Source organism: Stigmatopora argus, chromosome 8 (genome assembly GCF_051989625.1).
Source record: "Stigmatopora argus isolate UIUO_Sarg chromosome 8, RoL_Sarg_1.0, whole genome shotgun sequence".
Taxonomy (NCBI): Eukaryota; Metazoa; Chordata; class Actinopteri; order Syngnathiformes; family Syngnathidae; genus Stigmatopora; species Stigmatopora argus.
This window is the reverse complement of record NC_135394.1, coordinates 8,083,568-8,108,282: the sequence shown is the minus strand read 5'-3', so window position 1 is coordinate 8,108,282 and position 24,715 is coordinate 8,083,568. Positions and strand designations below refer to the sequence as shown.

The 24,715-nt window shown below is 38.8% G+C and overlaps 1 protein-coding gene across 1 annotated transcript in view; it reads right to left on the bottom strand.

The window, feature by feature from the left end:
- Positions 1-12,960: 12,960 nt before the first annotated feature.
- The window catches only part of adgrl2a (adhesion G protein-coupled receptor L2a), a 184,705-nt gene continuing 172,950 nt past the window's right edge, over positions 12,961-24,715 (bottom strand). Inside the window, exons 28-35 of the mRNA XM_077606548.1 lie at positions 24,167-24,211; positions 23,968-23,994; positions 22,968-23,136; positions 22,729-22,857; positions 21,665-21,761; positions 20,179-20,307; positions 18,526-18,543; positions 12,961-16,400 (exon numbers count right to left, since the gene is read on the bottom strand). Coding sequence (XP_077462674.1) covers positions 15,514-16,400; positions 18,526-18,543; positions 20,179-20,307; positions 21,665-21,761; positions 22,729-22,857; positions 22,968-23,136; positions 23,968-23,994; positions 24,167-24,211 — 1,501 coding nt within the window. The 3' untranslated portion in view covers positions 12,961-15,513. The remainder of the gene's footprint in view (positions 16,401-18,525; positions 18,544-20,178; positions 20,308-21,664; positions 21,762-22,728; positions 22,858-22,967; positions 23,137-23,967; positions 23,995-24,166; positions 24,212-24,715) is intronic.

Here is a 24,715-nt window from a genome sequence, read left to right as displayed (position 1 = left end):
ACTCAAGGTCAGCTGGGATAGGCTAAAGGCAACTCGTGAGCCTGAGAAGAAAAGCCGTGTTGAAAATGGATGGATAGATTATGCGGGTCAGGACACCTACCCTTTTATCAGAAAAATCAAAATGAATGTAAAAACTATTTTTTTGAGGGTGGAAAACACTACTTACGTTGCCTTGGGTAATATATTTCCTTTATTTGGTATATGAGAAAGAAAATCCAACACGTAAACTGATCTAGAGGCTTTTGACTTTCATTCTAGATCACATCTCATCTGATTTAAAGAGAACTAGGAGATTAGTCATATCAGACCTTGCTTTGTTTGTGAGCTACATGTGAAAAGGGTTTCTATTTTGCAAGCCAGTGATTGAAAGGATCCTTGGAAATATGTTGGGATTCTTAGTTCTTTCTTCATCTATATTCAGTTTGTGCCAAGAGGATGTTGAACCTACATTTTCTTCTTCTTTTCTTCATTTACAAGAGAATTGTATTCCCTATTTATTCTATTCCAGCAAACAAGAATTTTATTATCGAGGGTGGAATTAACTTACCAAACATTACAAGAGATGTCAGGTCAACCTCAAAATTCAAATTTTCCACTGGAGGAAACTCAAAATGTCCCACAAGACACTTGCAGCAGGGTCAAAGTCAACAGCATGAAATGTGGAGACACTTCAACTGAAAGTTAGCGGTGCATCTCATTTCCAAATAATTTGAAAAGGGCTCGAAGGATTTAGATGACTGTCATGATACAGTATATTTGATTTGTCCAATTTTCACTCGTGTGAAAATCCAAGGAGTAGGCCATTTTCAGAATGTCAATGTTGTGTATCATAGCCATCATAATGCTTATGTATCCCGCTTCAGGACTCCAGAGTCACCTCAGAACATGGGACGTGCTGTGAAACGGATGATTCCCAGAGATTTCCTGGGGATATTGGATTTTCCCGAGGAGATGAATCTATTTGTGAGCAACAAGTCAATTTTTCCAGCGCATTTGAAAGACCAAGGAAGGCAGTTCCTGACATCTTGCAGCTTAGGCAAACATATTCTGCTGACCAAGAAAACCTTCTCATCTCTGTGTGGGGATTTTGCTTCGTGACATTTTTTTAACATCCTAACCAGGTGACAGGATGAACATTCTTAGAGAAAATTTGACTGTGGTACTGCTGCCCCACGTTCAGTTAGTAGGAAACCTCCTAGTAGTCAAAATTTTGCAATTATACTAAGATGCATTTTAGGAGAAAAAATAAAGGATTTTAACTGTGCCATCTAGAAAGAAAAAATGAAATAAATAAACATGGCAGGGCTTTAACATGGTATTGAAATACACTTTGTAATTTTGGGTCAGTTTTAAATTTATTAAACATTGGTGAGTCCAAAACGGAAACATGTTCCAGATTTCATGAATGTATTATAATAATTCATTGGACAGGAAGGGGGAGGGGTGGACTGTCATAAAAGCTGCATGTGTTTAAATCGCCTAGATGATTTATGATATCCAGTGTGACCAGAACTGGACTGTGGCTAGTGGGCATATCAACTTTTCTCTTGGTATTTCCTCCCAAAACAGACATTTTCTGTTTCTCTGTCTGACTTGACAGAAAACAGGACTTTAATGGTTCACAGGCCAAGTTTATTAATAGTATTCCTAAACATCTTAGACAAAAAAAAATAGTAACCCCAGCAGTTCCTGGCAGTGCTGCATCTAATATACATACACTATTACTACCACTTGAAAATGCCTTATTCTAAAATGTGACACCTGCTATAGGAACCGGAAAGTGAATATATACGTATTGCCACAAATAACAGCTCACAGTTCCTCACTGTGTGGAGTTTGCATGTTCTTACTGGGTTTGCTTGGGTTTTCCCTGGGTACTCCGGTTTCCTCCGACATTCCCAAAACATGCAAGGTAGGCTGGTTAACACTCTAAATTGCCACTAGGTATGAGCGCGAGCATGAATGGTTGTTTGTCTCCTTGTACCCTGCGATTGGCTGGCCACCTATCCTCGGTGTCCCCCTACACTAGTTAGCTGGGAAATGCCCCTGCAGCCCTTGTTGGAAAATGTGTGAAAATACTCAATACTAAGTATTGACTAAAAGGAACCATTTATTAGATATTTATTCCTATTTTATCAAATATAATCTTGATATAATTTAATCAATGAGTAAAAATCTAATAAATATCTAAGGAGCCAGGCTGGGTATCCTTTGGTTTCTCATAAAACAAAAAGCTTCGGCTAGCTCTTTGACTGACTGTATGTGCGCTGCCCAGCTCAAACGGAGGATATACTGACAAGGGATTGTCTCAAAAAGCAATGCTGGATTTTTGGGGAAATGCTTGTTTTCATGTATGGGTCAGCCGAGTAGGTGTATTGTTCATGTCCATCTTTTTACTTGCTGAAACATATCCGTTCACATTTGACAGCGTGGGGGCAGATGGCCTCAATGCACATTCTGATCATTTAAATGCTCAAAGGCACACTTGAAGAGCAGAGTTGTTACATCCAAAGAGATAGCCGGAGAGCAGCCTTTGACATGCCTCTATATCACATAAGGGACTGCCTGCCACTTTGCAGCGAAAAATAATGCTCACTTGTCAATCTTCTGAGCGTCAGCCTTAGAGCGGCCAGTCCTATGGAGACCTATTGAGGTGTATGCTTTGTTTCATCTAGGGCAGGCCTCAGAGGGGAGCAGGTCTGTTGGATCTAGGAATTGTCTTCAAATATGGAGTACTGGAAAAAGGGCACATTTGATATAACCCTGGGGCAAATGTGTTATAGACTCCAATATTTTTATTTATTTGCCGATCAAGAAATTGTATATTTCATGTCGCCAAAGCTCCAGATGAACCTTAATAAAATGACTCAAAAACAGTGTCAATCACCCCAAAAAAAGAAGAAAGACAAGTATACAATTATTCTCACGTGATTTCCAAACATTTGAGTTTAAGTCAAACCATTGGAATTTTGATGTTAGGATTTCCTCTGGCATGTGATTCACACATCTGATTAAAACTCACTCTAAAATAGTTGTGATCCAACAAATTGCAAAAGAAATTCACTAACCGTGCTTGTATCCTGTATCACATTTTGCTTGAGATGTCACAAACAAAATACTGCTGTTTTAACAATACGTATACACCGCAATCTATCATAACACTTCTGCCAAAGTGTCCAACTATACCCTGTTAATGCCGTGAGTTGTGTGACCCCTGAGTTGCACCAGATTTGGAACACTTACGTGCAGCATCTGTGCCTCTTGACGCGCCACAAACAGCATGCATTCATCGCCCACTGGATTGGATCCATTGTGTTAACATGCTGAGCGCTTGAGATATTATCGACAATTCACGCCAATTCACCGCCAAACACAAAATGAGCTCATCAGGGTATAGAAAACCCACACGGAATACGAACCATTAGGCTGTCAAGCCATCTTGACTTTGGCCATGTACTAGATACAGGGCAAGTCAGTCTGGAATTCTGTGGTTTGGGCTGTATTTGAAAACCGATACTTGAGGTGGGGCAAACTAGCACCAAAAAAATCTGAAAGAACCAATGAGAGAAGCACAAATGTGACGTAAAGAAGCCGATTCAGGTTGTGGCCAGTTTTTAGAACTCAAACAATCATGTCATGCAGTCATGGGTTAAGGTTAGGAGGTCTACACTGTAGATAATCTCAAACAAGGGAATGTGTGTCAGTCATTGAGCAGATTTGAGCAGAAGGAAATTGTGTATTTCACAGATTATTCACAGGGATTATGAATCATTCCACTGTCACAGTTTCCAGTTAAGGGAAATCTTCACACTTTAAAACAACTGACATGGAAAACAACAGCTGCAGCAATAAACGACAGCCATAAAAACTATCCATGATCGTAACAAAAAGTTTCTTGACAAAACCATATTCACTCGAATGATTTAAAACCTGTTTTCTTATAATTATTATTATTTATGGAATGCCAATTCAATCATTTGGTCCTTTGAACGCCCCCCTTTTATATTTGCATTTTTATTGGTTGTCCAATGAAAGGCATTCAGTTGGTTCATAGGTGAGTCTACACGTGAATGTTGAACTGAATCGGAAGAACAGCTAATGCTGTAGAAAGAAACTGACAAGGTTGTGTGTCAGGCGCGAGTGTTAAACCTGGAGGTAAAACTGCAGAAGAATGGGAGGAATGAGATTATGAATAGTTCATTCATTCTTCTTCTCTACCACGCATCCTCATAAGGGCTGCGGGGGTTGCTAAGGCCTATCCCAGCTGACTGTGCGAAAGGCAGACTACACCCTAAACTGGTTGCCAGTCAGTCGTAGGGAACAGAGCGAGACAGATGACCATTCGGACTCACAATTATACCGCCACTAGTGGGAATCGAGCCTGCGCATGCCCGCACTGAAGTCAGCCGAGTGAACTACTTGGACCACATGAATAGTTGTAGTAAGTTATTCATACTGTATTATGCACTACACTAAGATTCCCTGCATTAAACGAGTTAAAAGCAAAAAAATAAAAAATAAATATCGAGCAACGCCATGAGGAAAAGGTACACCTAATCATTACAAATATCCTACAATCTCTAAGATGGGGCTCTTATACAAAAGTTCTTGTAACAAATATAAAGTTTTAGATTGGTTACGTTTCTTCCCTCTGCTACAGTGAGGAGATGGCTGGAAGATAAACAAGTGCTGCAGGCTGATATTACACAAAAGCCAATCCCTGGCAAAGCAGCCGTCACCCCGTGCCTTTTACCATTTACTGCACTTTGTCATTATGCAAGACAGCAGCTGCGATGGCCACCTAACTAACTAAGATCAGGTGAGAACCCGTGGTGAGTCTGACTAATGAAGGTGAAATACAATGACATTCCATTTCTGCAATAGCCTGTCCATTGGCTTCCCTAAACCATCCATTTTCTTCATCACATTTCTTTGTGGGTTTGCAGTTGTCCACTTCACCATCTTCATCGGGATTCTGTGACCGTTCTAAATACAGGACATATTGCTTTTACTAATCATGTAGAGAATAATCCTATTTTACCCCTGTTCTTAGGAGTCATTTTAAGATGATGTGTGTCCTTGGTCAGATGCATTTCCATTCTTATTAAGGTAGAAAATGACACACTAGAATGAAGACAGAAACAACCACCTATTTTCAAAAATTGCTATTGAAATTGAAAAGAAAAAAAACAAAAAGCTATGTCCGGACATCTTTCGGTCTACCATTCTAACCAACAGAATATAATATTTAACCATTGACCCCTATTTTACTATTTAAATGGATGAATTAGGATCATCAAACACAACTTGGTCAATTTTGCTGTGGATATTTAACCAATAGGTCTTGTCCTTCTATTTGTTATTGTAAAGACTGAGGAATTTAGCCCTCAATAATTGACCCCAATTAGTGCTTATCTTAACTATGTCTCGCATTGTAATAAATGGGAAGGATTTAAACTGGTTGTGAGTCTAATGTTAAGTCAAATAACAATGATTAAAAAAAGAAAAAGAACTGAATAAATCCATAGAATGTTGATCAAAAGATTGACCACACTTCAATTTGAAGTGAGTCTGCGCAGTCCAATGTGGTGGTGCTGTGAACAGATAAGTCAGCTCTTTTTCTCCTGGTAAGGCTCGATTGAATAGAGTTGCTTGTGAGGGTGTTGATGAGTTGTAAAAGGTGAAAATGTATGATGTAGAAAAAAAACTGATAAAACAATATATATTCATGAGTTTAATTACAGGATGTGCTAAAGTGATACCTTTTTATTAGTTCCCCTGTTGTCAAACAGCAACATGCCTTGAAAGGTGTTGGATTACAATTGAGTGACAATTTTTATTATTATTAGACATTAGAAACCGCTGCTGTTTCCCTTGACTGGCAAGTTTTCAACATTGTTCAATAGCAGTTATTGAAAAAAATGGTTGAAATTAATAATCTACTGGTAGCCCAGTGACAGGGTGGTGTGTTCTGTACATATGTAAAACAATTCGAACATTTTGAAACTCAACTCAGACCTTCCACTGTGAAGTGTGCATTTTCTCACCATTTTCCTCCCAGTTTTCTGTGGGTACTCTGGCTTCCTCCTCACCCTAGAAACACATGCATTAAGTTTCTTGAATATTCCAATTTGCAGGATTACAATGTTGTCTAGCAATGTACCACAATTTTGAAAAACGAAACAGCAAAGATGATTATATATATATATATATATATATATATATATATATATATATATATATATATATATATATATATATATATATATATATATATATATATATATATATATATATTTACATTTGGTAAAATAATGTGTACATTTTTTCAGCATGGACAAGTAAAGTAATAACTCACTGATCAACAGTTGTGTGTTTGCATTTGGAGTTACTAGAGCTCTTGCGGCCAGCACCTCTCTCATAATCTAGCAAATGTTGGCAATTGTTCCGAGGAGTCCCGAGTCAATGCGGCATAATCACTGCTGATTTTTTACTCTGATTAATGCCACTGACTAAATATGTACACAGAGTTCGATTAATCTTCAGTGCCATTTTAATCAAGTGGGCCTTTGTTTTGTTCCAACACTTTTTTTGTCCTCGATGACCTGGCCCTCCCCTGACTTATCAATCACAGATGAGTGAGATATTTTGTAAGCCATGACTCCTCCCCTGACTCTGCGTTTTTTTGTTGTTGTTTTTTTTAGTTCCTTCCCAAGGTGTAGTCTTTAAAACCACAGGTGTGCGGTTTATGAGAAAACTTTCCCATCAGTGTGGCAGTAAGGTCCTCGAGCAGCCTAGCATAAAGTGGTAATATCGCTGACAAAGGGTGACGAACATGTTGAACCCGACAGGAAATTAATGTGCACTTGGAGGAATAACACACTGCATGAAGCACAACTAAATTGACACGTCTCTCCAGGTGACACGTGTAAAAACGGTGGCAGTCTGGGTATTTTTTCACCCCCATACCAGATATTGTGCCAGCATTTAAGACGTCTAAAAGGGTGCACGATGACAGAGGTAAGGCAACACACTGTCGGAATATATCAGAGAGGAGATTGGACCAAAATTGCTTGCAGCAGGGCCATGTTGTTGTTTTCTCATGAATATCAAAGTAAAAAGCCATTCATGTTGACCCTGAAAATGGCTCATGTTGGACAACAAGATCTTATATGGTATAAATGTAAGATCAATGGTCAAAGTATATCAGTCTATGATCCCTTTCAAAAGAATTATTCTGTGTTTTAAAAGTTAGATTTAAGATAAAAGGTCAGGGAGACCAGATTAGTTTTCTAAGTCTTTTATTGAATTTCGGAACTCAAAATACAACTTTAGAAAAAAAGCAACATTTTCAGTGATTTATTGGTTTCCTTTGTTGACGTCTTTATAGCTTTTTTTCTTAATCCTTCAACAATATGGCAAACTAGCAATATCTTCCTCTATTGTGGCTCCCTTCAATTTTACTTGTACTTTACAGCTTTAATGTGAGATGTTTAGACATATGGTGTTGGGTCTTGGGTGGTCATACTATTTAAAGGCTTAAACAATAGGCAACTGCCGTGCTCCACAGTAGTTTACTTTCCTCCATTTCAACTTAATTCCCTGCCTTCCTATTATATGGCTGTTTAAAAGAAAAACATTTTTTTAAATTTAATTTTATTGTTTCTCTCGATTTGCGTTGAACTAAGCTTGTAAAATCGCAGAAATACGGCCACCCTGAGGTCCTTGCAGTTAGACACACAAGTCGTACATCACTGATGTGCCAGCCACAGCTGGAAGCGATCGCATCAAAGCGAGTTGTAATGTGGCTCCTGTTTGATTTCAGCTTAGAGCTGAAATCCCTGATGCACCTAAGACAAAACTACCATTCAGTGTCGACCGGGATTCCCCAGGGCTTTGTTTTAACACATCTGATCCCTGCAAGTGCAGGAAGGAACTAAGGCAGCACTAGATAAGCTACAGCAAAGTTAGTAGTTTATACATTCAATTGCCATTTTCCATTATTAAAGTCCCATCCCTGTGAAAACATCTGCAGAGGTGGACTCTCAAGTGTGAAACTAATCAATCATGCAGGGCTACCATAATCCATTACATTTGGCACCACTGAAATACAATGCGATTAAAAAAGTCTATTTCCACGGCTTTTGCTGGAAGATGTAATAAGAACCAGTCATAGTTCTGGGTGCCAATGCTACAATTATCTCAAATGTAGCCAAAGCAATTTCATCTGCTATATTAAGAAATGGTTAAAAAAAGGAAGCATGCCTGACATTGGACCATGTGATCATTTAAATCTAGTTTTGATTGGTGGTGACATGAAACCTCAGCTCAGGTGTCATTAATTGCTTGTCTGCAATTCCCTTTTTTAAAGTAAACACAATACCGCTCACCCCCTCTCCAATTTGTAGTGAGATCCAATGGAATTTGCATGCTTTGCAAGAACTAGGAATGTCTTTTGTCAGACATCAGATTGGAAGAGCAGTGATGTTTTGGGGCTGTCGTTGGGCAACATGGACTTTCAACTCCCTCCACAGATTTTCTATGGGGTTGAGATCTGGAGACTGCCTAGGCCACTTCAGGACCTAGAAATGCTTCTTACGAAGCCACTCCTTTGTTGCTCTGGCTGTGTGTTTGGGATCATTGTCATGCTGAAAGACCCAGCCATGTCTCATTTTCAATGTCCTTGCTGATGGAAGAAGATTTTCACTCAAAATCTCTCGATACATGTTCCCATTCATTATTTCCTTTACACAGATTAGTCGTCCTGGTCCCTTTGCAGAAAAACAGCCCCAAAGCATGATGTTTCCACCCCCATGTTTCACAGTGTTTATGGTATTCTTCGGATGCAATTCAGTATTCTTTCTCCTCCAAACATGAGAACCTTTGATTCTACCAAAAAGTTATATTTCGGTTTCATCTGACCATAACACATTCTCCCAGTCCGCTTCTGGATCATCCAAATGCTCTCTAGTGAACCGCAAATGGGCCTGGATGTGTACTGGCTTCAGAAGAGGTCACGTCTGGCAGTGCAGGATTTGAGTCCCTGGCGGCGCATTGTGTTACTGATAGTAACCTTTGTTACTGTGGTCCCAGCTCTGTGTAGGTCATTCACTAGGTCCCCCCGTGTGGTTCTGGGATTTTTGCTCACCGTTCTTTTTATCATCTCACGGGGTGAGATCTTGCATGGAGACCCAGATCAAGGGAGTTTATCAGTGGTCTTGTATGTCTTCCATTTTCTAATAATTACTCCGATAGTTGATTTCTTTACACCAAGCGTTTTAGCTCTTTGGTCTTGGCCATAGTGGAGTTTGGAGTGTGAGAGACTGACGTTGAGGACAGGTGTCTTTTATACAGATAATGAGCTAAAATAGATGCTATTAATGCAGAGAACGAGTGGAGACCTCGTTAGACTTCGTTAGAAGTTAGACCTCGTTAGAAGTTAAACCTCTGACAGCCAGAAATCTTGCTTGTTTGTAGGTGACCAAATACTTATTCTCCACTCTAATTTGGGAATTAATTCTTTAAAAATGAGTTTTTCAGTTTTTTTTTTCTTCCACATTCTGACTCTCATGGTTGAGGTTTACCCATGTTGACAATTACAGGCCTCTCTAATCTTTTCAAGTAGGAGAACTTGCACAATTGGTGGTTGACTAAATACTTATTTGCCCCACTGTACACTAAAAAAGATGGATGGTTTCTGTTAGTAAACTGGGTATTAGCTACACATGACAGCACGCTACTAAAAAGGCAGGATAATGACATCCCAGTGCAAATGATATGACAAGGACCACGAGAAAAAACTTGAGTTGTCAACTGGCTCACGGTCATGTCGACCCTGTGGGAACACTTGGCCGGGATCACCATGACAAGGTTTTCTCTTGTATGTCTCCTTTGAATGGTAATAAGAAACTACAGTCCAACAGAGACATTCATAATATATTTTCTATCTTGTCTTCGCAGAACACCTTTGCCACCAGCAAGGAAATTCTGAATCAATATTCTATGTCAATGCGCAGCTGCACTCAAGGTTATAACTCTTTTCCCTCTACTTATTAATTATAAACGTAGAGCAGAGTCCATTGACTGCTTTATGGATCTCATCCGTGTCCTGGTGGAAGCGGCCAAAGCTCCCAGTGTATTTGGATAGCTCGGCCAATGTGTTGATCTTCCAGATTCAAATAGCACAGTTATCATACTTTATTTTTACTATAGTAGGTATTTTATATTGGACTTTAACAGCATTTGTTTTACACCACGTGGAAAGGCTCAACATGTAATCAATTACATAATCAGTTTGTGAAGGGTTATTTGACGTACACACATTTTTTTAAGTGTGCTGAAATATTCTTAAGGGATCAAATGCTTCAACCTACATTTCTTTTTCAACATTCAGATTGTAGTTTTTGTGGGAAGCCACCATTGTAGTATTAAGGTAAATTTTATTATGAAAACCTTTATGTGATTAAAAGTAGGATTTCTACTACATGACTGTACATTATATAATAATGTCATTCAATGACAAATTTGACGGGACAATTTTCTTGTACATATTGAAAATGGCTTTTGACGTTATTTTACATTCCATTAGTAGCGTGTGCAGTTCCTAATCAAAAGACATTGAGTGCTTATGATCTATGCAAATCAAGGAAAAAAGGGGGCAGCACGTACATAAATGTGAGTCATCCAAAAGGGAAGTGTAACTTTGTTTTCCTAGTAATCAGGCTAAATGGTTGCAACAGCATCCATCATTTCAATTGATTGGAGCTTTTATTTTCATGTAATTTAGAACCAAACTTGTCTTCCTTCTCTGTTATATGTATTCTCTTTTGAGCATTGAAGAAGAATGACTGTTGAAAACTTGAATTTTCTCTTTTCACCCAATGCAAACTATTTAATCATTTGAAAGCTTTGTTTTGAGCATCTGTGGTACACTGACAATGATTCCATTGTGCTTTCTGTGCTGCAGTTTAAAATCTCAGTTTTCTGGAAGATTTATTCAGTTTTACGATTTAACATTCTGTTTGATCCAACCATATTATTTTTGTTAGTTTCTAATCAAGATATTTTTTTATCATGAGGCTGCTACCTCTGCAGGTTTCACTTTCAAAACCTGTCTTAAAAATATGCTGTTCCTCCTGGGGAGAAATTGGAACTCAGTACACATAACATAACACCACACTTCAATTCATTTTCTCTTCTTCAGCCAGTTATTCTCATCCCTTTTTCATTTGAAACTCTGCATCTGGTTATTTCATAATTATGGGAGGGGATTATAATGAAGGCAGATCTAGCTGCAGGTTAATTGGATTTTTCACCTCTGTGGGACCGGATCTAAGTTGCCCACGGGTCGCAAATCTGCACATTTGAAGTTGGGGACAGGACAAAAGAGGCTGAGAGAAGAAAAGCGACAGCAATAAAAGGGTCCCCTTTGACTTAAGTTACTTTTACACTGCCAGATACTGTGCAACTTGAGAACACAATCACTTTCATCAATGCCGATGACATCTGTAAGTACCGCTGTTTTCCAATCACAGGAGTTCTACAGACGCATATACAATTGAAGGGACTATTGACTCCTGATCCAGCAAGACTTTTTCAAATTACTAACTCTAACCATGGTGCAAATGTTTCTCTGTATGTTCATTTTTTTGAGCAACAAAGGAGTTGTGATGTAGTGTAGTCAAAAGAAGGCATAAATCCAGCACTGAACAGATGAAAAAAAGTGACTTTTTGAAAGTTTTATTTTTCGCAACTTTGCTTGCAATCATCACTTACTGTAGTACCAAATTCATCAGGCAAAACACTTTTCACAAAATTGCATCATGCACTCCAGAAGTTCAATCCTCCTTGTTAATGTTGATTCAGCAATTACAACTATTTTTCTTTTGCCACTGCATTTGTCAAAATCATGTTTACATTTTACAAAAAAGACCGTTTCTGCTAACAGTATTCCCTACTTTGGTTTCCTCAGCGCCCCTAACCAAGCTCCTGGCTTACTTTTAATTCCTGGTTGACAAAGACCGAGTCTCTTCTTGAGCAAGACGCAGACAATCTAGCGAGTTTCTTGAGTAGTGAGAAGGCCACACACAAAGCTAGAGGGTGCCAAGTCCATACTTTCACAGACAAATACCCAATCCCTTATCATATTTCCATGTTCCTAAAGCACAAAAACAAACCTGCTTGCAAGATATCTCCAGTTGCATCTATCGTTGCACCGTAAGGATGAAGATATCTAAATCTTGAAAAGGATGTTTGGCAGTAATCTACTACATCTTCCTATATGAAACAGTCTCAACCCCCCCCCCCCCTCCTATTTTAGGCTAAATTGAGTGAAACAAGTTAAATCACATTCCATCGGTAGTTAATGTGGGATAATCAAATGACTGTACCAAACCCAGCATTGCTCATCCATCAAATACCCAATTTCTTCTCCTTGTTTGATTAGTTCTAAAACACATTTTTCAGTGGCGCCACTTTTTAAATGTCACATAAGTGGGGGTTGAGTCAAAACAGTGGCCCACTCAGTGTCATGTGTACCTCTAACAAGAGTGCATGTTTTTTTTAAAGGTTGAAGCATTTTCATCAATGCCAATTGATTAAAAATGCAGGTTCCAGCTCCCCGTTGAAATGTTGTCACTCCGCCTCAACCAGTGTTATTTGCAGTATTGTGTAAAAAATTGCATTACCTGAATAAGATGAATAGCAGTGGACTGTGGGCTTCAGCTGCAAAAGACAATTAGAGCAAATATATGACTTGATTGCACACATCTTGTTCAATATAGTTCTACAAGTCCAGCCAAGTGTAACACTGACCAATTGTTAGTTATGCAGCTACACTCCCACATCTCCCTCCCACATGCTAATGTGGAAGCCAAAATAAAGATTTGTGTAGTGCTGGTTCACTATGCCAAAAGTTTGTGTGCTAAGTACTTAAAAATATACTTAATATAATACTGTAAAGCCGAGTCAGTGAACCTTTATTAGTGTTACAACCACAAAGAATTGTTTACAATGCAGTTTTCCTACCTGAGTTTCTTATCCTTGAATTACATGGGATAAATTCGGCCTCTGAAAAAAAATGGTAAAACAAGCTATTCAAACTGTGGAGGCATTTAAGAGAAAAAAATAATAATTGAGAGAATACATTTGACATATATATTCACCAATTTATCTTTCAAGATGCTCGGGACCTATAACCCGGGACAAAAGGATAGTTATTAATAACAAAATAAGTCAAGGCAATCTGATTTACTATAATAGCAAAATGCCATTAATGAACAACATGACATTTTGAAAAAAAAAATCTCACATTTATTGTATTTGTCAAACACGTGTTGAACTTTACATCAGTCTTAAGAGTGGAGAGCCCGTTCTATTATGATTACACAAACCTTGACCTACAGTACAGTATGTATACCAGTGCTGAGAAATAATTCCCGTTCATTACAAAAAAATAGTAAAAATAAATAAACTGTTCAAACAGAGCCAGTGAAAGTAATTAATGATTAACAATAAACCAAATAAATCTTAGTTTTCAAACTGCCCATTACAGTGAAAATATGTACTGTACTTATGCATAAGTTATGAACCTGCAATCAGGGAATATCAAATCAACATAGTAGTTGAGCGGGTGATAATAAAATCCTGACAGTTATAAATATTGTTGACAGGTGGAAAAAGTGATGACACATCCATGTATTTTTTCATGTGTATATTTCTTTCTTTACATAAGCCCTAAATGTTCAAACTGACTACCAATGAATCAACAGTTGGAACCACTATATATAGCCTCTAGACAATCTTTCAAACGGTAATTTGGTAGTTAAACATTTTCTTAATAATAATGATTTGCCAAGAATCTGTATTTTACAACAGCCATACAACAAAATATATATTTTCATAGCCATTATTCTTGACAACAGTTCATTGTACAGTTGAGAAAATGTAAGGCTAGGGGCTTGATTGCTAGTGGTCATACAATCGAAACAGCAAGAAGATGAAGGGTGATCAAGACCATAAACTGTATACAGTGGTACCTCGTCATACGACCGCTCGTCATACAAAATGCTCGTCTTACGGGGGAAATTTCGATCGAATAATTCGCCCGTTATGCGGTCAAAATTTCGTGATGCGACCAAGCCAGGTATTTTTTGCATATCTTTCGTGTATAACAATATTTACGAGCACGGAACTAATTAATTCAGATGAGTTTCTCATACAATCAGCAAACGCACAACGCGCATGCAAAAAGAGGGCTTTCTGGGTAATGAAGTATACTCCTGCACACATTACCCATAGGCAATGGCAACCTTTCTCAGAATAAAACTTCATTACCCACAATCACTACGTGGGAAGCTCAGCTATGTCATTTCCTGTTATTCTTTCTTAGGAAAGGTCCCACGATCGTTCCTTAAAGACTATTTCTCGTTGGCAAGTGGTCGTGCGTTATCCTATTGTGAGGACATTTGTGTGCATCATTTTGGGAATATTTTGAAGGCAATACAACAGCAAACAGTCCATCGATAGCGAACGTGAGGGCGGCGGCGTGGCAAACCGCCAACCCGAAAAACGAAGGTAACAAAAGATTACAACAAAATTAGAATTCAGTTTTGTGTAAAGTTACATTAAACGTATGTTTGAGTGTCTGTATATATTAATCCAAGTTAATTTAAATTTGTTTGTTCCGTTTACGAGTGCGTTGTCGTGGGAAAAAAAAGGAACCCCCCGCCCACGCCCCCAAACGTCTCTGTCTCCCGTCGGCGAAATCTGCCCAATTTTAGTTAGATTAAACACATTTTATTACTATTAAACCACTAGTTATGTGTTACTTTGTTAATAGATGGCGAATTAGAAGAAAGAAAAAAAAATCCAATCCAATATCCTGTTTTTGGTGTTTTTTCAGAGGGCTGGAACGAATTAATTTGTTTTCCATTCATTTCAATGGAAAACGTCCGCTCGAGTTACGAGAATCTCGTCATACGAGCTCAGTTCCGGAACGGATTAAGCTCGTATCTCGAGGTGCCACTGTATTCCTTTGTGGTGGGAGATAGGCTTGATACTGTCCTTGTCCATGAGTGTCATTTGTCCACAATCAAAAACAGACATTAAAAAAAACAAAAAACCCTCAACAAAAACACAGAACGTTGAGAAGTGTATGTACAATGTTTGTAAATGCTTTTCTGAAGGATCAAGTAATTGTTCAGTTTATTTATTTTTTTGTTCTTTTGTATGTTTTATGTCATTATACTTTTTGACAGCAGCAGCACATTTAAATACACAATTGGCTTATCTCTAAAAATGAAAATTTGACTCTGTATTTTATGTACACTTTTAACAAAATGCTGTATAGCAATGGCTGAAAAGAGTGGAAGATTGACCTGTTTTGGGAGAAAGCATGGTCAAAGGCTAGTTCAAAATGACAGACTTTCTATCTATTTCCTTCACTATTTTGTCCACCAAATCTTCACGGCTGAAAATGTTTAGGACGAGGTTTGGGTGTTCATCGCAATAGACTTAAAGGCTAGTAACGAGCTGCATCTGTCCTTCCCGTACATCGCCTTCCGGTATACAATCGTCTTTAGTGATGGGAATAATGTAACCATCACTTGTCACTTTGCCTATCTGGTAATAGGCCTGCAGCTGGTTGCCAGCTCCTAAATTAGGCATGCTTTTGTAGTAAATGTCCTCATTTTCGCTCTTCTTGGATGGGGACAAGTCCTCCGCAATTATCGGACTGCTCTCAGGATAAGGAGAGTCCGTCAAGTTCGGCATGCTAGTGTACAAGGAGTCCCTGTTTGGAGACTGCAAACTTTCCTGGTCGTTGTTGGTGGGTGTCAGCTGGCTTACCATTGTGTTTGTTCCCCCGTCGGTTCTTACCTTCTTCTCAGGGGCGTACAGAAGCGAATGAGTCCGTTGAGGGATGAGTGGCGCTTCTAGCTGAGGATGGTGATGCAGCTCGAGGCCCACGGCTTGGCCCATGCGCATCAAAGAAGCGTCACGGACAATGACGCCATCTTTGCTGCAATTGCCGCCCACCACCTTCACCTTTGGTAGGGCCTGCTCCATTTTGTGATGTGGATGGTGATGGTACTGCAATGGCGGCGGTTGCTGCTGCTGCTGCGGATGGTGGTGGTGGGGATGGTGGGAAGGGTGATGCAAACTGGTGGTCTGCTGTTGTTGCTGTTGGTGGGTTTTGTTAGAGGCACGCAGGTTATTGTGAACAAGCTCAGAGATGATCATTTTCTCGAAGGCAGCGTCATCTAGACTGAGTCCGCAGTCCACCACCTGTACACTGTCTCCAAAGTCCGCTCTGCGGAGTGAGTAGCTGTTGTTAAAGTTACCATTTAGCGGCAGTGTATCCATTGCGCTTGTATCCCTCACCACATTGTTCAGTGAGTGCCCTTGAGAAAGAGAAAAAAGAAAAGACAATGATTTTCTGTTATTCAAACATCTCAATATCAAAGTAACCTTGATTTGAATATTTAATGCTGTTTAGGATGCATCTAATTAACACTAAGCCATGCCATATACTATAAGTTAGTTTTGCGCAATGCTTAGCATGCATTTTGAGAGATAGTTTTTATTTGTGTGTGCAATTTTTTTCTCTTTTTTTAACTTATAAATGTCAGCTTTGTGTGTATTAGTATGCCACAAAGAGACAAAGCAATGAAAAGGGATCCCAAACAACATTAAGAGAATCAACTGAATGGTAACCACCATCACAACACACCCGGCAGAGTGGAGGTCTACAGACGGACAAGCTACATTACACCAAATATAGGTAGGATGTGCAGGGTAAGAGAAAAAGAACAAAAACAGGAAGGAATGGTAAGAAAGGGAAAGTAGTCATGTGTAAATATGAGACAGCCATCTTTGTTCTCACTACACGGGGAGCCCACAAGCAGCACTCCACCATCACCACACACAGCAGGTGAAAAGACTCACTTCATGTCTGCCTGCTCAGCCTATCTGGTCTAAGAGCAGCTGATGTAAAAAAGAAAATAAAAAATGATTTATTGTAACATAAAAAAAAAAAATCACTAAAAAGAGCAACCCAAAATAAATAAATAAGGATTAAACTGGAGCATAACAAGAGCAAGGTTCAGCAAATGAAATTAACTTCCACTAACAGTTGTGTTCAGAATAATTTATTAAACAAGATATGTAAAAGCTTGAGCCACTTGGTCGCCACTACATTTACAAGTAAAAGTTAAAACTGTGGCAGGCAAAACAAACATGTTTATCAAACGGCACCAAAAATTGCTGCCGTCTTGTCTGGGCCCAGGATTATCTGGAATGAACTGAAATAAAGTGGAAAAAGTGTGCTGTTTTCTGGCAAGTCCATATTTTAAATTGGTTTTGTAAATCTTACAGATCATGGAGAAACTGAATTTATGCTACCATAATCTACATACAGTTTGCGTAGACATGTTCTCCCATTTTCTCAGAATGTGTTGTAGGCATCACATTAATAAAAAGGGAATCAAAGTAAGTTTTAATATTATCATTTCCGAGTGTAATAAATAAAATTTTGGTTAGAATGTATTTGAAAAACATTTTAATTTGGATTGTACACTTGAATTGTGGTTTGTACACATCCATAATTCCTAACACATTTGAAAAATGCATTCTGAGAGTTATTTTAAGGATTACTTGCTTGTTTTAAACCCTACTATTATTCTGAACACACAATGTTTTACCTAATAGCTATTCAATTGCGTTTCTCAGTTGTTTTTGTCCAATTAGGTAAAGATTCTCTCTTAAACTTGGCTGCTTGTGCGATCATAGCTGGCTAAGGTCAGGGGTCGCCAAAAGCCCAGCATTTGGCATTCGTCACAGTGACAGCTCCCAGTGAGACTCCAGTCACTGGCAGAGCAGCTGAGGAATAACACAAGCACTACAGAGGTCAGACGCAGTCATGTTAGGAATTCCTCAAAGCACGGAGGTCATGCAAAGCAGCACCCAAAAAAAGATAAATATTAGTTATTCAATGATGGAGAGAGTAGATAAAGGCCAATGTGAATTCTCACACTAAACCAAATGTCAACAATTGCAGCAATACAAATGGAGGTGCGTTTACTGCAAAGACTATTCTGTAAAAAAAAAAGAAGGAAGGAAAAGAAAAAAAGGACGGCTTACTTTATTTATTGGGGAGAATGCTAAACCGAAACATTCATACACTATTTAATTAATCAGCTGCTGCCACAACAGGTGGGTGTTTAACATCCAAAAAAGGAACTGAAAATGCTGCCAGTTGAGCGCTACTGGACTTTGTCACTGTTGAAAGCCACAGCTGGACAGAAGCAAGAGAACAACGACAATGCTTCTATTGCATTGTCATTGCTGTAACATTTGTGAACCACTTGCTCATCGAGTGTGTGTTAATGGCAATGACCTAAAGTAACGAGTGACCAGGGAAGGGGTGGGATGTTTGTTTTGTTTTCTTTTGTTGTTGTTGTTTTTTTAAGTAAGCATGCTGAAAAAAAAATTACATTTGATAGGCAAAGTTAAGTTTGACTCCCGTACTTGTCTCTCTGTAGGTCACTAGAGGGAAGCACAAGGGAAGAGTACAGAAACATCACAAAAGATGCCATTTCAGATTCAACATAGTGGGGGAAAAACATACAGTTAAACCCAGATTGGGATAAACCAACTTTTCAATATATTTGTGAATTGTTGTCTTCAGGTTGTAAATGTCTTAGAGGTTTTGTATGAATTAGCTGCCATACCAGTACCCGACGGTGTTGTCTCGGCATAAAGACTTATGTGGTAAAATGTATCCTAAAGTCTCACTGTCATGTCATAATTAGATTGGACTTCACTTAGCCATGAGCCGCTGTACTTTTGTTTGTAAAATGAACCAAAGAAGTGGATAAAACACGCACTTTAAATCCGAGTTTAAATCTACCGCTGTTCGCCTGTGGTGCCAGACCCAGTAACCGGAGGCGACATTTAAGTAGGCAGGCAGTCTTTTTTGCATGCAACACTCTCATCTGCGTTGCGTAGTTTCATTATTGTGGCGGCCAGCGTTTCATTTCTTTTTTTTCTCAAGGAACGTAACCATTTTAATTGTAAGAATATGAATACTTTGGGTCGTTGCCAAAAGTGCACCAGTAAAATAACCTGATTTAAATTTTTTGATGAGGATGATTATTATTTCTTTAACTGCTAAGCTTGCTGTTGTTTCAAGTTTAAAGGCATAGTATAAGATAGAAACCATTCAGTATTCAGGAGGAATGGAAATGAAGCAAAAGCTAATGCTTCCGTGTCAGGCTCATCAGTTGTGCTGTGTGATGGTGATTCAGCCTCCTGTTCAAACCTCTGAGGCAGAATCTCTACGGGATCATGTTCTCCGGGATTTACTTACTAAGCTGACCTACTTTAAATTTTGTATTCTGACACGTCACACTGAAAAAACTCTGTCTTGACAAAGACTTCAACCCCATCAACTGTGCTGAGGCAAACCGCTACTTGCTTTTGCCGCACACTTTCCAAAGTCATGGATCTGAAGTATTGTTTATGATTGAATACCTTTTGACAAGATTCAATCATTTACATAAGTAGAGTTAAAAAATGGTGGCAGTGGGTCTTAAAAGACCAAGACACACAAAGTGGTCAACTAATGTGCAGTCTATCTGTTGAAAAGAGAGAAAATAATTTAAGTGGGAATGCACTGTGTGTGTGTATTCTATAAGTAGTACTTGAACGAAACAGCGAAATGGCTACAGCTAATCGGCAAGCTCTTCATATGGCTTTCCTTCTGCTGCTCCTCATGGAGAAGCATAACAAGCATAGTAATATTTTTGTTTTATCTCATCTCATCTCATTTTCTGAACCGCTTTATCCTCATTAGGGTCACGGGGGTGCTGGAGCCAATCCCAGCTGTCTCTGGGCCAGATGCGAGGGACAACACCCTGAATCGGTGGTCAGCCGATCGCAGGGCACAAGGCGATGGAAAACCATGCACACTTATATTATTTATACTCTATCACAGCTCAACCCATACAAATTGTTCAGTTTGGGAAATTAATGGAAGACAAAGGGTGAGTGAGACTATTATGATGCAAACTATGCGATAGCCTGCCTTTTGCTTGTTAGCACAACATTGACGTGCATGTTTCTATGGGGCGAGGGGGAGTTTAAAAAATAAAAAAAGAGGGATAGAATAAGTAAGCACACCTGGAGAGTTAAACACTGGAGCTGTGGGGGTGTTACACACAACTGTCTCAGCCAATAAGGTGTTATAAGGGTTGTTAGAGCCTTGGGGTCGAAGAAGAGGATTTGTTAGTAGATAATTCCCAGTCATTCCTGGAGTTGAAAGACAGAAGAGGAGAAGGTGCACTCAGCCAACAGTGAACATTATAAATGAGAACCATGTTCATTGCATCATTGTTTGTGGAAGCAATTATAAAAAAGTAAGCGGAGCAAAGACTTGATGAGTTTTTGTCTACCACTGATGGACACATTACAATATTAACTCAAATCATTCACCTGGATAGATACCCCAGTTATAATATTAATGGGACTGTACAAATGCATGATGATATTCAAATAAGAGAGTTGTGATATGCATTTTAGTTTACTATGAAGAAAATGTTATCACAATGTGAAAACAGTGGTAACTGAGAACCCAGACGAGATACTTTTCAAATATATTTTGCAAAATAATTTAGAATTAAAATTTTCCTCCAGGCCACATTTTGCGGCCCATTTGTTTTTGTTTCAAATAGCTTCTAATGTGTTTAGAGGAATGAATGCTTCTCCATTAATCACCTGTCTTAAATGCCATATGCCATGTTGGGAAGACTTCAGGGATGCTTTTAATGACAGGATGTGCTTCAAAGAGATAGAGACCTCGTTTATTTTAGCGACTCTCCAGGGTAGCTAGGTTTATACACTTTGGATTGATCAATACTGGACCTTTACATTAACAACTTCACGACTCAACACTCGGGGGAGAAAAATACTATTTTGTTAGAGGTGTATGTATGAGTCAAACATGTCTCTCGGATCTGAAGGTGCAATGTAATACCTTGTAACAAAGTTAAAAAAATGGATAAGAAAAGAAAGTGAAGTCAGAGATGTGCAAGAATTGGCATCGAAGCTGGGTGGGATGTTAACTAGCCAGGAATATGCCCGAAAAGCCATTTAAGAGGCAGCCGAAAGCCAAGAAACACGTTAAGCATTCCGGGTCATCTAGAGTTGAACATCATCTTCTCATCATCATATTTGTGCTCAAGCTAAATAATAAATGACAGCCACCCCCCTATTGAAAGCAACAGAGGTCACTTCAGATGCAAGGCAACAAATGGCTGCTTTCTTAAAATAACATTCAGTTTTTCTCATTCTTCATTTGCACGGGGCATGTTTACTCTATGTCATATGTCTATCCTCGCCCTACTTTAAAACGAACCTGCCAGAATATCTGAGGACTTTTGGATTTTTTCTAATCCTTTACAAATACAAAAAGATGAGTTGGAAGGCTGATAATATTTTTTTCCCTTTCCAACTGCATAGCTCTGTGTTTTTAAGGTGCAGACATTTATTGCGATTTCCTAGGTACTGTCTTTTGCAGTAGCGTGGAGGAGTATTTTTAAACCGGCTGATGAAATGTGTGCATAAGAGTGTGTGTAGAGATGTGGAAAGTAATGAGGTGTGAACTGACCTTGGTTAAGGGTGGAGGTGCTGTTGATGTCACCTGAGATAAAAGAGGACTCAGATTGCTTTCTTACGGTGTCATTCCACATTCTCCTGATTCGACTCTGTCAGGTCAACAAGAGACAGTCATTAGGACTTTGAACAATCTCTGTTGCTCCGATTCAATGTTGTTATTAAATTGTCTTCCTTTGCCCACATTTTATTACTACAATTGAGGCAAGAACAGTGCTAATGCTAATCTCTTGGCTTGATTTCGTCAGTTGTGTCTGTGTAGATATGGGCATAATTATTGTGGTTGTTGTTTAGAAATTCTTCAAGTGTGTAAAAATAGTTCTTCTTTAATCATGTTTACTACTTGACAGCAAGTAGGAGACATTGTTACTTTTCCCCAAATAGGTGAGTGGACTACAGAAGACCCTGTTGTAAATTATTGGAATCTGAGCCACATCAGAAAAGATCTCCTCCCTGGCACAAATAGCTAGGCAGCATTTTTTTCCCAATACAATGCTGATATTGAAGGTTGCATGTGTTGCTTATTTTCTTGCATTGTTATTTTTGGGGGACAGAACGACCTCATTTAACTCTACGTTCCTAAAATGTCAGGGCATGCATTTCTACTGGCCCATTCTTGTCCATTCTTTGCTATGTGTCTGTCAACCAGGTTAAAGGGTTAGCAAGTATTTTTGTTTGTATTTTTTTACATTTAAGTTTTGTTTAGCTTTAGTATTTATTGTTTAACCCATAGGTCAACTGAACTCAATCAGCATCACAGAACAGACAGTGTTGCTGTTGAACTTTAATTTTAAGAACTATTTGTACAGGATTTTTTGTAAAATGTGAATCCATTTTTCATCTACGAAACGCTTCTAGGCAAACAAACCTGGGACTATTATGTAATTTCACCTGACCCTCAGCATAATATGCTGCGATACTGAAAAAAGGTGCAGTTATATTTCACATGCACATGGCGTTAGAGAAGAACTAGGCAGCAGAAAAAGAGAGCTGGCAGAAAGTAAAAGGAGCTCAGATGCCGCAGCTTGTGAATCTGCTCATGCAAGCTTGTCGGTCTACCTGGGTACCAGAAGAGTAGCGTGCGCTTGTCCGTGTAGTTGAAGTCTTTGCCGAGCCGTGCGAGCTCTCAGTTGGCAACCTTCCACAGCAGTATGTGTGACGAAAGCACTTGCTGTATTCCTTGCGGACCTATGAGAGAAAATAAATGCAACTGGCAAGAAATCTTTAAGACACGTTGAAGCGCTCCAAAAGGTTTGCCAGGAATTCTGCTGGGCATTGTCAAATGGAATGAAACTTACTTTTTTCTGTAGAAGGCAGTGGAAAATGAAGATAAACATCCCCTGGAAGGCGTTAAATATGGTAAAGAGGTACGCCATAACAATGGAAGCCTCATTGATGAAGAAGAGGCCAAAGGACCACGTCAGGCCCAGCAAAAATAGCAGAGCAAAGGCCCCCATGACCCAGGATCTAAAAGATGGCAAAAAAGAAAAAAAGAATAGAAGAAGACATTGAATTATGTATGAATAACTTATAATGAATGCTCTAAGAAATCAACACATGGGACTAGTGCTAAGACAGGGCAGAGAAAAGGTTTGGGCAGGTGCGATCAAACCAATCAAAGTGAGTCTAGTATACTTACTTTGTGACCAGAATGAAATAGAAAACAAAAAAAAAACAGTTATGCGGTAACATTTGCTCAAGGCACCCAACAACTTTTGGCTTAGGAAAGACTTTTTCATTCCACTGTTCTTTTCATTCCAGCGCAATGCTCTTTTTTGCAGATCTGCACCAAAATGTACGTGGTTTAATAAAAATGGAACAAGGCTTTTAAATAAAACAAATAACTAAATAAATGATCAACATGCTAAAGTCAGGAGTTAACTAAAATTGAACTGGTGAACAATTTATTATACAATATTATACGGATCAAAATATTTGCACCAATTACAACAAACACACAAATAGGCAGCAATTAAAATTCACATTTTAACTTTTTCAGAACTAGGTGTCGTGTCTAACTGCAAATGTGCGCATAATATTTACAAGTAACTACCGACAGATAAGGAAAGAGTTCAAGGGAGAGGACAAATACCACCTGGTGTGAGGTAGTACAACATCAACATGATGTACATAGTGAGAGGAATTATTCACAAGGACAAACACTACGATGATTGACTTAAAGGTTGCTTCCTGGGAGGACGGATGACCCAGAAACAACTGGAAACAGTAAAAATAAATTGGTAGGAGAGGAAATAGAATTAAGGAGGAATTGAGGAGTTCTGGTCAATGCATGCTTACTTGATAAACTGTTTATTATCTTCATAGCTAGCATGAGAGGCAGGAAAAGAGAAACACAATTAGATTACAGTGAGGCTTTAAAGCTTACACTCTGATGCTGATAATTCTATTGCAGAATTCTTAGACTATGTTTGGCCATGTGTTGTGACATTTACATGTGTGTGTATAAAATTAGCCGAGTTGGAAAGTCAAAGCTTACCCAGGCAAATCGGTATTATAGTAACCATCACAAACGTGATAATTACTGACATGGATTGCCCCACAGAGAAGAGAGTGACAGAAAAGAAAGGAGAGGTTCCATGTTAAATTTGCTTTTACATGGAGAGACACTGAAGCTACAAACTCTGTCATGTGAACATAAAACACAGAATACACAATATCGCTTGTAACATACTAGATATCCATGCAGGAATAAAAACTTTGAAATGAATGGTTCCCAGCAAAAAGGTACAAATTGCCGTTCACTTTGTTTGAGAGTGGAAGTGCTTGAATACACCCGGACACATAAAAAAAGACATTTCGCTGTCTGCTTCTTCTTGATTGCACTTTCACCGCAGAGTTATTATGTGGTATACAATTTTTTAGAAAACGTAAATAATGGAATCACACTAAAATTAGCAAGACTGTGGCTATGCATTGGTTGAACTAGTACCATCTAACCCCTTATTAGGAGCCAGTAAATGCTGTTTTCAAATGTATACAACAAACAAGCAATTACTGACAATCTGTTGAGGTTGTGTGAAATACA